The following is a 14,945-nucleotide window of genomic DNA, read 5'->3' as shown; positions in this document are numbered from 1 at the left end:
AGGTTAGTGTGTCAGTACATGAAAAGAGGTTTCAGAAGTCTGGACATTTTTCAGAAGTATACCTTTCTCCCTAGAAGTGATAAACTCGTATGGATAGATAAACATTGTGTAAATTAAAAACTGTTGTTCATTGAGTGAAAAGTCCCTAAAGAAATTAGAATTGACTTAACATTTATTGCTGTGATCATGGTATATCCACCTTGTTTCATAGAAGGCTGGAAAATATGTTTTTGTTCTATTAAAACAAAGTTACTTATTTGTTTTAATGGTGATGGGGCTGTGCCTTCAGCTTCGCACTAGACCAGATATGGACAAGAGGAGGCGCCTGTTTGGTTGTCCAATCTGGAGCGTTCTGCCTGTGGGCTGTTCCCACCCAGATTCTGTGGCACTGTCAACGCTGAAGGCTAAGGAGGAAAAAATAGTTAAACTCGCGACTCTGGCTTTCTTTCATAGAGATATGGACCGACACATTAAATTTAGACTGTCTTTGATTTATTGACATTTGTTATTCATTTTCCACTATAATTCAGCTCTAGAAGTTCTAAGAGAAAATAGTCTGTTTCAGATTTTGAAAACTAATCCTCTAATTCTTACACTTGTGAATTTGCATCAGGAATTTATTTTAATATTCAAATGCTGATAATTAGTATCTTATGAAATGAAAGTAGAAGTACTTAGGGATTTGACAAAAGAAATGGGCCACTGCACATTAAAGTCTGTGTTCTTTAGCAGATGTCTAAGGTTGTTATAAGAGCTTATTAAAATTGCTTATTTGGGAATAATTTTGAATTAGGTGATTTGGAGAGGAAGTGACCATCTTGTAGGCATTGTGAAGAAATACAACAGAGTTAACAGCTTATTCACTTCACAATTGCCATGAGCAGTTAAAATAAATCTTATTAATCCAGTATGGAATTTTCTAGAAACCTTTCATGCATATTCATTATTTTAGAAAATTATTGTGTCTATGGTTTTGTTGTTGTTACTGTTGTTCTAGATGTTTTTTGGTGCCACAAGTGACCATTGAAAGTAATCGATTAAATAATAACTTGGGAGTGTTTATGTTTTCCATAAAACTTGATTGACTTTCAGATACTTCTTTACTTTCCTGGAAGTACCTATGTAGCTATTATAGTGTTTGTTAAGTATATAAGTGTAATGAATTCTTGAATAAACACACTGGGATTAATCTCCAATAACAATTATTTTTTCAATGATAATTTAGAAGAATATAGGTAAAAAATTGGAAGCAAACAGCTTATCTTTAAGATATTTTACTTTTAGAAAAATATTGGGTATTAGCTTATGTGGTTTGAGTAGGGAATTTAAAATAAATTTGTCATAACCTGACATAATTTACCAGATGATATAGATTCCAAGAGTTAAGGAATTCTAAAGAGTTATTGATATTTATAATATATTTTTAGTAATACTCTTTTTGATTTGGTTGTGTTAGAATTGAGGGAAACCAGAAAACCTAGAATATTATGGTTTCCTGAGATTTAGCTATATTTAAAAGTCTTGCTTTCGAAGTAAAAGTTTTCAAATGGTGATGATATAAATATGATTAGAAAGGGGTTTTTTAAGGCCTAAGAAATTATAAAGTTTTGAGGCAATGAATATGTTCTGGAGTTATTAGTAATAGTTGAACATCCTTGTGAATATGCTAATAAAACACTGAATTCTACACTTTAATAGGTGAAGTCTTTGAATTATATTTCAGTTTAAAAAATTATAAAGTTGAAAATGTTAGACATGGAATATATAATTTTTCAGTGGAAGCTATGATTTGACCCACATTATAAAGGAATCAATGTAACTAGAACTAGTCTTATTTTTTTTTTTACATGAATATAGTTGTTTCCTTAATTTTAAATTCTGAATTTGTTTAAACAGTACTTTGAAAATATTCTCTATAGAAATTACACATTGCATTCTAGTTGAAAGCTTTAAAAATGTTATAAATGAGAATAATTTTCTCATAGTACTACAAGTTTGGCTTTTGTGATTCCAAAGTCTTAATAATCAACTTCAATGTCTAACTAGATTGGATCTTTACTTTCTATCCGCTGGATGTCTTCTGAGCCCAGAATTAAATCATACCAAAAATATTACAGTTATTGTATTACATAGTCCGAGGAGAGACTTAGAACCTGCTTTACAGAGAAAGAAATCGAGGTTCGGTAAGGTTAACTTACTTGCCAAAGGCCACAGAGCTTATTGGTTACCGTACAGTGAAGCCTTTCTTGGTAACATGAAAAATATAGCTTCAAAAATCTTCGCATACCAGATTGGCTTGGTGATGATGGCAGCATTTCTGAGGTTTCTTTGTAGGCAGGGTATGGCTGTAGGCTTAGGTGTTGTTTCAGTATAGTGAAAAGTTTGAATGTGTCAAAGTTAGTTTGTATCCTGGATAGAGACGAACAGTTGATAAGTGGCTTGGGATTGATGACCTGGAATAAGAACTCTTAGATTTGATTCTCTTAAAAAATGATATAACGTGGGGGTTGGATATCTCAATTTAGGAAATCTGTGCTGCCTTTGATGTTAAAGAAGAAACATATAAGAGTCTGATGCAGAAAGGCCAACAGCTGCTTGCAAGATGCCCCAAATCTGCAGAGACAAATATTGACCAAGACATAAATAACTTGAAAGAAAAATGGGAATCGGTGGAAACCAAACTCAGTGAAAGGAAAGTATGTGCCTTGATGAATATAATGTTTTAGTTGTTTTATTTCATGGGTTTTACCTTATCTCTGAGTAGCATGATTGGTAGAACTTTTAATGCTCTATGTTTGAATTTTCTTTGTGTACATTAGGAGGTTTCATAGGGTCAGTTGAAAATAGTATTTTGTCTTAACATAGAAGAACAGAGTTAAAGGAATCTATTCAAACATAGATAATGGTATATCATAGATCACTATTACTAGGTATATTTTTAAATTTGTGAAACTCTGGAATTCTGGCTTGTTAAATAATTCTATTCTAATCACACTTATTACGCAAAAGAGTGTTTGTGGGGGAAGAGACAGAAGGAGATCAAGAAAATGAAATAATTGTCTACAGATAGCAAGCACTTCCATGGCAAAAATCCATGAGACAGGATTAAAAATATGACTGTTTAATGCTATAAGAAAAATGGTAGGATAGGAATACTAGATTGTATGTCCTCACTGACACAGCATATGTATATTTTATAGTATTGCAATTCCAAAAATTAATCATATGAGGGTCAAGTTTTCTTTGTAGAGATTCTGTTTAGTAATTGGGTTCTATGGTTAACTGACCCCAAACCACAACTAAATGCATATTAAAATGTTTTAGCTGCAGTGAGATGCTTCCTACTGTACTTCAAGGGGCTTGGTTTGCCAGTGCCTTTGTGAAAGCCCATTACATTAATAAACTGTTCAGGTAATGTAGCTTATGCGTAAATAAAGTATAGATGGAAAGGATATCTGCCAGAGATTGGTGTAACTGTGAGAAAAAAAAAACAACAACTCTTAAATATCGTCAAATGCTAAATAATCTTTCTTCGCAGACTAAACTGGAAGAAGCCCTCAACCTGGCAATGGAATTTCACAATTCTCTCCAAGACTTCATCAACTGGCTTACCCAGGCTGAACAGACCCTAAACGTAGCTTCTCGGCCAAGTCTTATCTTGGACACAGTCTTGTTTCAAATCGATGAACACAAGGTATGCCATAACTCTCATGGACAGCACTCTCATTTCAGGCTTTTTAGACAGCAGGCTGTTTTAATGTCAAAAGCATGAATTTGACAGTTTGAAAACTTTCTTTGGTCCTTTGAAATAGTTTCAGCTTATGACACCAGAAGCATTTTCCAGATAGATCAGTTTCTCATTTGTTTCTAATTTTACCCTTTCTTTTTCTTTTTGGGAAAGGTCTTTGCCAATGAAGTAAATTCTCACCGTGAGCAGATCATAGAGCTGGATAAAACTGGAACCCACCTGAAATATTTTAGCCAGAAACAAGACGTTGTCCTGATTAAGAATCTGCTTATCAGTGTACAGAGTCGCTGGGAAAAGGTGGTTCAGCGGTTAGTAGAAAGAGGAAGATCCTTGGATGATGCAAGGAAGAGGGCCAAGCAGGTAAACCTTTATCAAAATCCTCTGAACTTGGCAATAAATCAGTTCTAGCTGTTGAAATATGTTATTAACGTAGTTTTATCACAGGCTCTGTTAGGTGTAACGGTCCTGGCACGAAGCCCAAGTGTGTATTTCCTGGAAGGGCTGTGGCCTTGGCTGGGATGATGACATCACTTTTTGACCCAGCAGCAACTTCAGACCCTGGGGACTAACCTTGGAAAGACTGATTATCGCTTGACTTCATAGACAGATCATTGTCTTAAAGCCCCAAAAGAGGCTCAAAATTTTGGTTATTGGATTCGTTTGTTTTCTTTGTCCTTTCAACCTCTCATATTCAGAGTGAGACATCGTACTTTATTACCTTGCTACCATTAGTTCCTAAACCAAACTCTCTTCAAACTGTCGGAGCTGAGACACAGACATAGTGCCTTGTAGACAGCTTTCCGAGGGGGTACGCTGTGTCTCAGTGTGTCGGTACTCCTCAGCTCTCTGAGTCTGTGCACTTGTTGGCGGAGCCTTTATTTCTTTTCTAATATTTTGATACAGCTCCATCCCACTTATAAATTGCTTGACTGTTCTGGGGTGGCCGTTTTGTGTTGTTTTGTTTTGTTTTTTAATCTAGAGACACTCACAAGGACCTTGCTTCCTTCCTTCACCTGTCACTAAATCCTATTCTAGACTAAACACAGAGAATAAAACTACGTGTCTTTGTTCTCCACAGAAGAGAAAAAAATGCGCCCACCTTGCTTGGCATATAGCTTTGATTTTTACTAGAAACCAGAACGTGTGATATTGAGGCTGAATTTTTGACTGTCCTTGTCCTGTTCAGTTGCATTTGTCCATCATCGGTGCTGGACTTCATTGTGTGGGGGAGCTAGGCTCAGTTGGGTGATACGGAGGATGTCATGGGGGTCTAGTGTTTCAGTGTTGAAAGCTATCGGCATACGTTTTGAAAGGCTTTAGAAATGACAAATTACACCGTTATAGGATTACATACCATAGATCCTTTTTTGAGTGGGAGGTATGATATATGCAGTGTTTTAAGTGAGTCCCTGGAATGAAACTGGTCTCTAATGATTTTGTAAGACAGTATTAATGCCGAGCCTGACATTTTTCTCTCCATATATGTAACAGTGTCATCTGTAGTTTAGGTATTTCTGAGTTATGAACACCTCGCTATAAAAATCTCTTGGATGCCAGAAGCCGGTATCCCATTCTCTTCCTCCCTCCTCCATTTAATCAATTTTATTTTCCCAGCTTGCTTAATTAACTGTCTGAGAGTTTTCTCTTGGTCTCAGTGCAAAAGCATAACATCTCTTCTATTGGTATGACTTTAAAATAGTTTTGAAAGTAGGACCAGCCTTAGGACCTGTGTGTTTATGCCATTCAACGTACCATCTAACTGCTACAGCCAGTGTTATTTGTAGTTAAGATTACCTAACACCGTGACTAGCTGTATCTTTATTTGTTTTTATTCTGAGATCTGTGTGGGGCTCAGATGTTGACCATTGTTCTCTGACTTTGACAGTGCATGTGCCTCTTTCTGGCTCTGTGTTTTCGTGTTTAAATTGATTGGAGTCATGGGAGGGGTGTGTAGGGAGAGCAGGTTTGTGATGAGATGATCTCTAGGGGCCCCTGCAGCTCTGTGATTGTGCTGTTTTTGTAAGAAGTGTCTTTTTGTTATTTCATTATTAATGTGCTTTGATATAAAACACATTTTATTTTGATTACTTAAGTCTTTGCTATGTCTCTGTTCACTTAAGTTTATTATGAGACATAATTTATAACCGTTTTCACAACTTCATCTCCAAAAATAGTACCCACTCGTTCTCAGTGATAAACAGAAAACAGACTGTGGGTGAAATGAAATATATGTAGCACCAGACTATTTCAAGGTCATAGATGACAAAGAGAATTATATTTTGTTAGTACTCAAGCACTGTGGGTGCTCTTACATATTAAACCAATTATGTGAAGCATGGGCATGGATCTGAGGATTTTGATAGCAACAGTAAAGATGTTCAGCTATCACTGCAATACATAGGAATGAAATGACCTCTTTTTGTGCCTGTTACTTTTTAAAGCCAGTTTACGAACTTTATCCTCTCTCTCCCGTTTTGTTCCTTTTCTTAGCCTAAGAATTAAACACCTTAGAATAAACCCAGATCCGTCAAGAGACAGCAGGAAGCAAATAAAATTCTCTGAGAGTTGATGTTAATTATTAAGCAAAGGGAAGGGAGGGAAGTTCCCCCTGGTGCTTTCTAACTTTCCTAATTTTTGTTGACCTTCGTGTGAATGAACGAATGATAGCAAAGTGACCGTGAGGCAGGGCCACAGACGCCAAGTGTTGACAAGGCAGTTTGTAATCTGCTGGTGAAACTACTCCTCTTTCCTTCTTCGGGGGAATTGTTGAATTAATCGTTTTCATGAACGTTAATTTCTATTTTAAATAAATACTAGATTTTAAATACAGTGAGTGTACCAGAAAGTTCTCTGGACAAAATGTGAATTTCTTCACAGTTCCACGAAGCGTGGAGCAAGCTGATGGAGTGGCTGGAGGAGTCAGAAAGGTCTTTGGATTCTGAACTGGAAATCGCCAACGATCCGGACAAAATAAAAACACAACTCACCCAGCACAAGGTGGGTCTACAATTAAGAAAAGCAAATTGTGTCTTTATATATTTCACGATCACTTTTCAGTTCTTACTTGCTTGTGCATTTTATTCATCACTAGAGCAAAGAAAGGTTCTTCAGTGTGAACTACATGAAATTGAAAACCAACTGCCCTTCCCACTGGTCAAGTGGCAGTAGTCTCTCTCCTCTCTAGGGACCATTCCATTATGATTCAGGATTAATTGATAAAAGAAAAAAAGACAAAATTAAAGCTGGAAGTCTTCTTACAATCTAAAACATAGAATGGATTTGTAAGGGTTCAAACATTGGCATTTCAATGTTATCACAATGGTTTCATCTTGTATTTTCTTTCAGAGGCCCATGTAGAAGATAATTTTATAGTGAAAAGTAATGTGAATTTATTTTGGGGAGTTGCATTGGGGAAAATTGGTTTCTTCTGCCTAAATTGGCATTATCTTGTGTATGTGTGGGCACATGAAACTCCATCCTTACCCTCAAAGACACAGTGCCACTGGCTTCCTTGTGTAGATAAGAAGATGTAGAAGCATTGCATTTTATGTTTTCTACCTTTTCTGTTCCTGCTACATGGCATTCAAAGAGAATTTCTTCACCCTCCTCACATCTATTGAATTTGGGTCCTTCTGCCATTCTGTTTCATCATCAGCACTCAGGGTGAGGGTGTGGGTAAAAGGAGAGTGTTCCTGCAAACAGATTTACAGTTCTGAGCATCTACGTGTCAGTCATTGCTTGAAACATGATCATTATAAAAGGATGGAGAAAATCGGAACAATGTAAGGTCATTGTCAGAAAATTCTAGCCATCATCTTCACGTAAGTTGGTTGCTTCCATTGGTGCCTCTAACCTCTGAGGGTCGTCATCCTCGGACAATGGAAGGAAACATTGAGCATCTGTTTTTGACTCTGTGAGGGCTGGTGAGTGGCGTGTTCTGCTGGTACTTTGTGTCCCTGAGCTGCCGCATCTAATACTGGCTACACAATGACTGAGCAGTACCTTCCTTCCTTCCCCTCTGATGGAAAAACGAGAGCCTCCTTTTCCATAGAGAATGGCTTATTTTAACTTGATCATGGATGTCGTGTCACGTAGTCTTATGAAAGTATATTGGATATTTAAATGAGAAAATCCTAGAAATAAGAATATGCAAAGGAGATTCTCAATTTTCCCTAGTGTGACCTATTGCCATAATCATCATTTCTCTCAAATAAAGATTCAAGGTACCTTAAGCCAGTTTTCAAAGAAGTCTTTTAAAAGTCTTTTCTGTATATTTATTTGGGTACATTTTGTTTTAAAAAAGTTTTAACCTACCCTGTATTCAACTATAACATTTATTATGTATCTGCTATGTGAAGAAAATCTGGCAATATCATGATTTTAATGCTAGCATTCTGTTTAGAATAATATGAAAAAATAATATGTACAGAAAACAAACTGCAGAAATAGTGTGATATTGTAATGGTGTTCATTGCTAAAAAAAATTCTCAGATGTGGTTGCTTCGTTTTACAAGGCACAATCAATATCCCAGTCATTATAAGACACTTAAAGTATCTCACTTTTAAAGGCAATAAAAACTTATTAGGTAATTGTAACTGAGATTATGTTGGAAAATCCTATATTTGCATAGCATTTTACTCTCTGTGATTCTAATGTGCTTGCAGGATTAAGAATTGTGGTATTAAGTGTTCCCATGATATTCTATGAGCTTGTAAGCGGCCTATTCAGTTGGCCTTGCTTTCTTCTCATCCTTGGGATTATATATTCAATAGCAGTTGTCTCTTTCTTTCTGTTACATGCTTATAAACACACATACAGTATAACCTACAAAGACAGTATCCGAGCTCCATCCAGAAAGGCTTATAATTGAGTTGTGTAGAGAGAACAGCATTCATCCCTCCCACACATATTCACATAAACATGAAGATTAACAGTGTAAAAAGTAGCAAAGCATAGACGTCATAGTATCTTTTGAGACTTCAATAGGTTCTTATAGGGGTGCAAGCCTCCCAAGTGGTGTGAATAGACTGACCAGTCGATCCACACATAGGAATCTATAGATGTGGTTCTCATTTGTCCCTCATCTGACTGCACAGATAAAATTACAGGTAACGTTATTGTGAATATCGAAAATGTGTGCCAATAAATGTTTGACCAAAAAAACCCCTACTAAATGTATACATTATTGAGTCACTCCGTGTCCTTACTAAACCTGTAGTTACTCATAGAACGTTAACTACACTTTCCTCCCAAAACCATGCAATTTTCAACAGTCTATTAGCAATTCCATGTTAGCATACTGTTTGTGGTTTATAGCTACAAAAGGTTCGGGATTTGTCTTATTTTGAAATGGTTTTCTTGATGATAATAGGTGCCCTAGGAGACGCCTGGCTTCTGAGAAAAAGAAATCTTTCGATTTGATAATTTAAAGATTATTTTCTAGACTGATATGTTCCTGTGTAGAGTACAGGACTGAACTATTTGACTTGATTATTTGCTGACGTCCTCCAGTGATTAGACCCCATTTATTAGAGATGTCTCTTTGAATGTCTCTTACCTCTTTGTTTATTTGTCCCAAGCTTAAAACACATGTCATTTTCTGGTTTAATATCCAGGAGTTTCAGAAATCGCTTGGAGCCAAGCATTCCGTGTACGACACCACCAACAGAACTGGACGTTCTCTGAAGGAGAAAACCTCCCTGGCTGATGACAACCTGAAGCTGGATGACATGCTGAGTGAGCTCAGAGACAAGTGGGACACTATTTGTGGAAAGTCTGTGGAAAGGTAAAATGTTCGTCAAGGCAGTTTGGTTACCTTGTGGCCCTCTTTCAGATACACAGGAACCGTGCTCTGCAGGGACATTTTAGAAACCATGAGTGTGTCCTTTTCAGGGAACTGCTGGTCCTTAGTCCCCCCGCCCCCCTCCCCAACACAGTACCTGCACTGAGAAGGCTTTGCTGCCCATTATGATTTATTTCTGACTACTCAATTCACTCCAAGGTGAGAATGTCCTCCAAGCTTGTGTCATCTCACACCTGCCTACAGCAACTGCCTTCCGACTGGTCTCCCCAGCTCTGCTATTGTCCTCCTTAATCCAATTTCTGCATAGCTACTAGCGCGGTCTGTAAACGGACATTTGTCGTTCCTCTGCTTTGTACCCTTCAGGGACTTAATATCGGTGTGAACTAAAGTATAGACTCTTATTGTGCAAGGCCTACTGCTCTGACCTTGCGTTCCCCTCCGGCTTGCGTCCACCCATCTCTGATCTCCCTCTTTCTCATTACACTTCAGCTGTAAAGGCCCAACACTTCTTTCAAAAGGTTAAGTATTTAAGAAAGTATGATTGTACTGAAAGAGTTAAAAAATCTTAGAAATGGTTCCTTGTCCATTTCTACAGAGTTTTCCTTGATCCTTAGTCAAATAACTTTTATCAAGAGTAAATAGAATGTTCTATTACACTCTAGGGAACGTCACAGTAAGTTTTTTTTGTGTTTTTTAAAAATTGTTAAAATCCTCTCCAATCTCAAAAGGTCATGCCTTTTACAATGTCATATAGTCAGATAAATGATTTCTTTTATATGACATTCTTGAAAAGACAAAAGCTCAGTAATGGCAGACAGATCTGTAAATGCCGGCGGTTAGAGATGGGGCGGGCTGAGACTATACGGAGACATCACGAGGGAGATTAGGGGGATGATGGCACTGCTCTGTATCCTGACTATGATGATAATTACATGAGTCTATCTATACATGTGTTAAAATTCATGGACCTGTGTACTCAAAAACCTCAATTTTACTGTATGATAATTTAAAACAAATTTAAAAATATATATATAGATATATATATTTTTGTTGTTGTTGTTGTTAAAAAGTCATATTTTCATGAAGAAACTAAAGGGTCTGTGATTTCCAAAGGTGATGATGAGGGAATTTTCCTGGGACAAGATGCTATGTATTTAAGGAATAAAATAAGATTTGAGAAAAGCGTTATTTCCTAAGGAAAGCAAAGAAACAGCAGTGAATACCAGTATACCGTTTTTCTCTCTTGAGTACTGCTCAGACTTCATCAATGAATTTTAGCTGTGAGGATGTACAAACAGGCTTGCTTTTTAGTTGTTTAGACAGATTTTTTTTTTTTTTTTAACTTTTCCCCAGACAAAACAAATTGGAGGAAGCTCTGTTATTTTCCGGACAATTCACAGATGCCCTGCAGGCCCTCATTGACTGGTTATATAGAGTGGAACCCCAGCTGGCAGAAGACCAGCCTGTCCATGGAGACATTGATTTAGTGATGAATCTGATAGATAATCACAAGGTATTGTTATCTGGGTCATTTTATTCATTTGATTTGATTATTCTGGGTATAGAAGAAACTGTGACCACTTAACTTAGCCTTTGATCGTCTTGGAGATTATATATCAGGCTACATAACAGTCTTTAATATTGAAATGCACATTTGAGTGGAATCAGGAAGCCAACTTTAAAAATGGTGTAGGAACATTACTTTAGTATCAATGAAATACTTTTGTTTCTAATTTCCAGATCCAGGACCTTTTAGAACTTGAAAAAGTAATTTCATTCTCTGGTGCTTTAAAACATGTTTCAACAATGTTTTAGTGTCTTTTTTATTCATTTAAATAATTATGTAATATAATTTAAAATCATTCATTCAGTGGCCTGGAACTCGATCATTGCATAAGTGGATAGATTTGTGACATGATCTGTGGGGGTCATGGTCAGCTGCTTTTCTTTTAACTGTTTTAACCTTGCCCCTTGTAGTTTTAACTACAGCAGCTTATGAGACAACAGAATATGCTGTGGGGGATTTAATGATTACTTCTAGAAAATTGGTTTCCTTGCAATCTCCTGATAATGTATGTTAAAACTGTTGTGCAAATCAAAGGTCATAGTTGAGACCTCCAGCTGATACTGAGTGTAAGGTCCTAAATTATGATCAAGTGCTGTGTTATAACTTAAAGAGTCTTAAAAACAACATGAGCTACTGTACTGATGTGGAATGGTTGTCTCAGAGTTCAAGTTATAGATATTTTATAGCACTGCACTTGAATTCATATTATATTTCCTCTTTATAATTTTTGAGTTCAGAAAATTTATTTTATTTAAAAATGTTCTCCTTATACTTCCCTGGTTATGCTATTTTGATCTTACCTGTTCTTTTTAACTATTTGGACCTTTTGCATATTTATACCTATTTAGTTCTTTTCTGGTTCTGTCATTTCATTATGTCAATAAACGAGAGTTTGTTATTTTGAATATTAAAAAATAAAAAAAATAAACGAAGAACATTGATCAGGCCCTCAAAATAAAATTTTAAAGAATAATGTTGCTTTGCCTATATTAAAACAAATGTTTTGTGCATGATTAATATAAACTTTTCCATTCCCTGGCATTCATTCAATGAGTAATGAATAGTGTAATGTTACTTTTTACATAAATACCATTTTTGTAAGCTCACTGTCTAAACATTTATTCCCCTAGGCACTTGCCAGGTTTTTTATATATTAAAGGTCATCAAGAATGAATTAATCATTCAGCATTAGTAATACAATTGGAAGGCTCAAGAAGTTTAAGTATACAGAGTACATTGTAAATTCTACTCAGAACTATTGGACTAGTCCTATCACAAATAGAATGTTTTGATGCTGTACTTCTGTGCATGCACATATACATGTGTGTGCATGTGTGTGTGCGTGCATGCATGTGTCTGTGCAGGTACAGGTAATTTAACACTATTAGAGTTAAATCCGCCAAGAATTTGTCACACTGTTTTTGGATTGGTTTGATGGGCTCTTTTATGAATGATCTGAGTATCAAAATAGAAAGCTATGGATATAGCCACAATGATAAAATGTGCTTGGTAATATTCATTTGTGATTTTATTTCTTTTAAGAAAAATAAGTTAATTTCATGCTCTACATAAAGTTGGTTATTTGAAAGATCTAGTTTCATATACAGACTCTTGGATCAGAAGTAAAGAACCCTGGGCTCATTTCTTGGATTAAGTCTGTGGCCAGAAGAAACCAATGTAATTCCTGGCACATCAGAGTTTACCTAAATTAGATGGGAGAAAAAAAAACAAAAAGCTTTTATTCCAAGGTGACAAAGATTTAAACTCCTAAAATTTGACATTATGGGATAGTAGTATTCAGGATGCTGTAAAAGATGAAGGCATGCTATAAAGAAAAGGGACTACATGCCAACTTTCCATGCGGCTTTTTACCATTATCTGTATGGGTCCCCATGAAGCACCCCAGGATTGCTTAGTTATTAGTTAGTTATTATTAGTTAGTTAGTTATTAGTTAGTTTCTTAGATATGTTTACTAATGAAAAGTAATGTGGTAGGCAGCCGAGATGACTCTTCCTAGGTCAAGGTCCAGAGGCAGTACCATACACTTGGGACTCAGTTAACAATTTGAGAGGAATTGGGACACCATTTGAAGGAATCATAGGGACAAAAGGAATCTGATGCATTATTTTGTGGAATTGAAATGGAGAAGGGTGGCCACCATTATTTAAATCCAATGTGTGATTTTAAAAATAGGGTTGTTCATTCAGGAGGATGTTACAAGGTTGAAGAGATTTATACAAGACTTTTTAAAAAAAGAACTTTGGATTTTATTTTTCAATTACAGTTTACATTCATTATGATTTTGTATCAGTTTCAGGTGTACAGCATAGTGGTTATATTATAGACTTTACAAAATGATCCTCCTAGTATTTTTAGTACCCACCTGGCACCATACATAGTTATCCCAATATTATTGACTATATTCCTTAGGCTGTACTTTAATCCCTGTGACTGTTTTGTAACTACCAATTTGTACTTTTTAATTCCTTCACCTTTTTTACCCAGCTCTCCAAACCCCTCCCAGCAGTCCACTCTCTGTGTCTAAGATACAAAACTGTTCTTAACAGGAGTAGCGTGTCTTGTCTTATCTGCTGAAGATTCTGTGGAAAATCCGGGTCCTTCGACTCTAGGTCTGAGATCTGTACATGATGTCATCTACACACGTGTATTTCAAACTGTGCTTCACTGTTTGGGTCATTAAAAATTAATTTCTAAAAAAATATGGTTTTCTTAGGTCTTCCAAAAGGAACTGGGGAAGAGAACCAGCAGCGTGCAGGCCCTGAAGCGCTCGGCCCGGGAGCTCATAGAAGGCAGCCGGGACGACTCCTCCTGGGTCAAGGTCCAGATGCAGGAACTGAGCACGCGCTGGGAGACCGTGTGCGCACTCTCCATATCCAAGCAAACGCGCCTCGAAGCAGCTCTGCACCAGGTAAACGTCTCGTACGGTACAGCTGGGCGAGAAGGTATTGAAGCCTCCGTGCGAACTGCTGTCGCGAAGAACCCTGAAGCCCCTCCTTTCTTAACCAAGACAGTCACGGGGAAGGAAACTCTTCCAGCATCACCACCTAGGTCCTTCCCCCAACCCCTCCCCCAAGAACTTAAATCACTACCGGGGGAGGTTTTCTAATCTTCACGTAAATGTGCTGCTTGAGTGATTTTTTTCAGCTTGACTGGATAACAGACTGCCATTCATCTACAGGATTGTTAAAATGGCGAGTTATTCTTCATTGATATAGGCCTGTATGACAGATGCTTTCCTTCATTTGTAAAATGCAGCACTATACAGCTTTATCATTTTAATGGGGACAGTGCATATAATTAATCCAATATTATGAATATAAAACTTTTTTTTTTCATTGAGGGAAGAATCTACTGTACTAACAAACGTATTTGGAACTCTTATCTGGGTGCGCGTGTGTGTGTGAACCTATAGGCAGAGGAATTTCACTCGGTGGTGCATGCCCTGTTGGAGTGGCTGGCCGAGGCAGAGCAAACCCTTCGTTTCCATGGCGTTCTCCCAGAGGACGAAGATGCTCTCCGGACTCTCATTGATCAGCACAAAGTGAGTTGATGTACATGCTAAGTAAAACTAAATGAGAAAGTCAATCAGAGTAAAGAAAACAGACTTGTGACTGCAAATATCAATTGCATGAATATTTTTCTTCCTGAGAACTAATTAAAGATCTAGTACATTTGAGAATTCACCTGTGTCCTCCTTGCTCGCATAGGTATGTCCCATGCACCTATACACAAGTAGGTGTAGCTATTTTTTCATGTTCTCTTTATAAAGAAGGTGGTTATTCTAAAATTAGTCATTCAGTTTCC

The 14,945-nt window shown here is 36.9% G+C and overlaps 1 protein-coding gene across 8 annotated transcripts in view; it reads left to right on the top strand.

The window, feature by feature from the left end:
- Positions 1–14,945, top strand: part of DST (dystonin) — a 432,181-nt gene that overhangs the window by 393,869 nt on the left and 23,367 nt on the right. For all 8 annotated transcript variants that reach the window (XM_036248926.1, XM_036248924.1, XM_036248928.1 and 5 more), the window contains 8 exons: positions 2,526–2,696; positions 3,539–3,694; positions 3,902–4,108; positions 6,626–6,745; positions 9,365–9,534; positions 10,906–11,065; positions 13,855–14,049; positions 14,554–14,682. In XM_036248926.1, coding sequence (XP_036104819.1) covers positions 2,526–2,696; positions 3,539–3,694; positions 3,902–4,108; positions 6,626–6,745; positions 9,365–9,534; positions 10,906–11,065; positions 13,855–14,049; positions 14,554–14,682 — 1,308 coding nt within the window. The remainder of the gene's footprint in view (positions 1–2,525; positions 2,697–3,538; positions 3,695–3,901; positions 4,109–6,625; positions 6,746–9,364; positions 9,535–10,905; positions 11,066–13,854; positions 14,050–14,553; positions 14,683–14,945) is intronic.

This window comes from Molossus molossus, unplaced genomic scaffold, assembly GCF_014108415.1.
Source record: "Molossus molossus isolate mMolMol1 unplaced genomic scaffold, mMolMol1.p scaffold_m16_p_8, whole genome shotgun sequence".
Taxonomy (NCBI): domain Eukaryota; kingdom Metazoa; phylum Chordata; class Mammalia; order Chiroptera; family Molossidae; genus Molossus; species Molossus molossus.
This window is presented reverse-complemented; position numbering and strand designations above follow the sequence as displayed.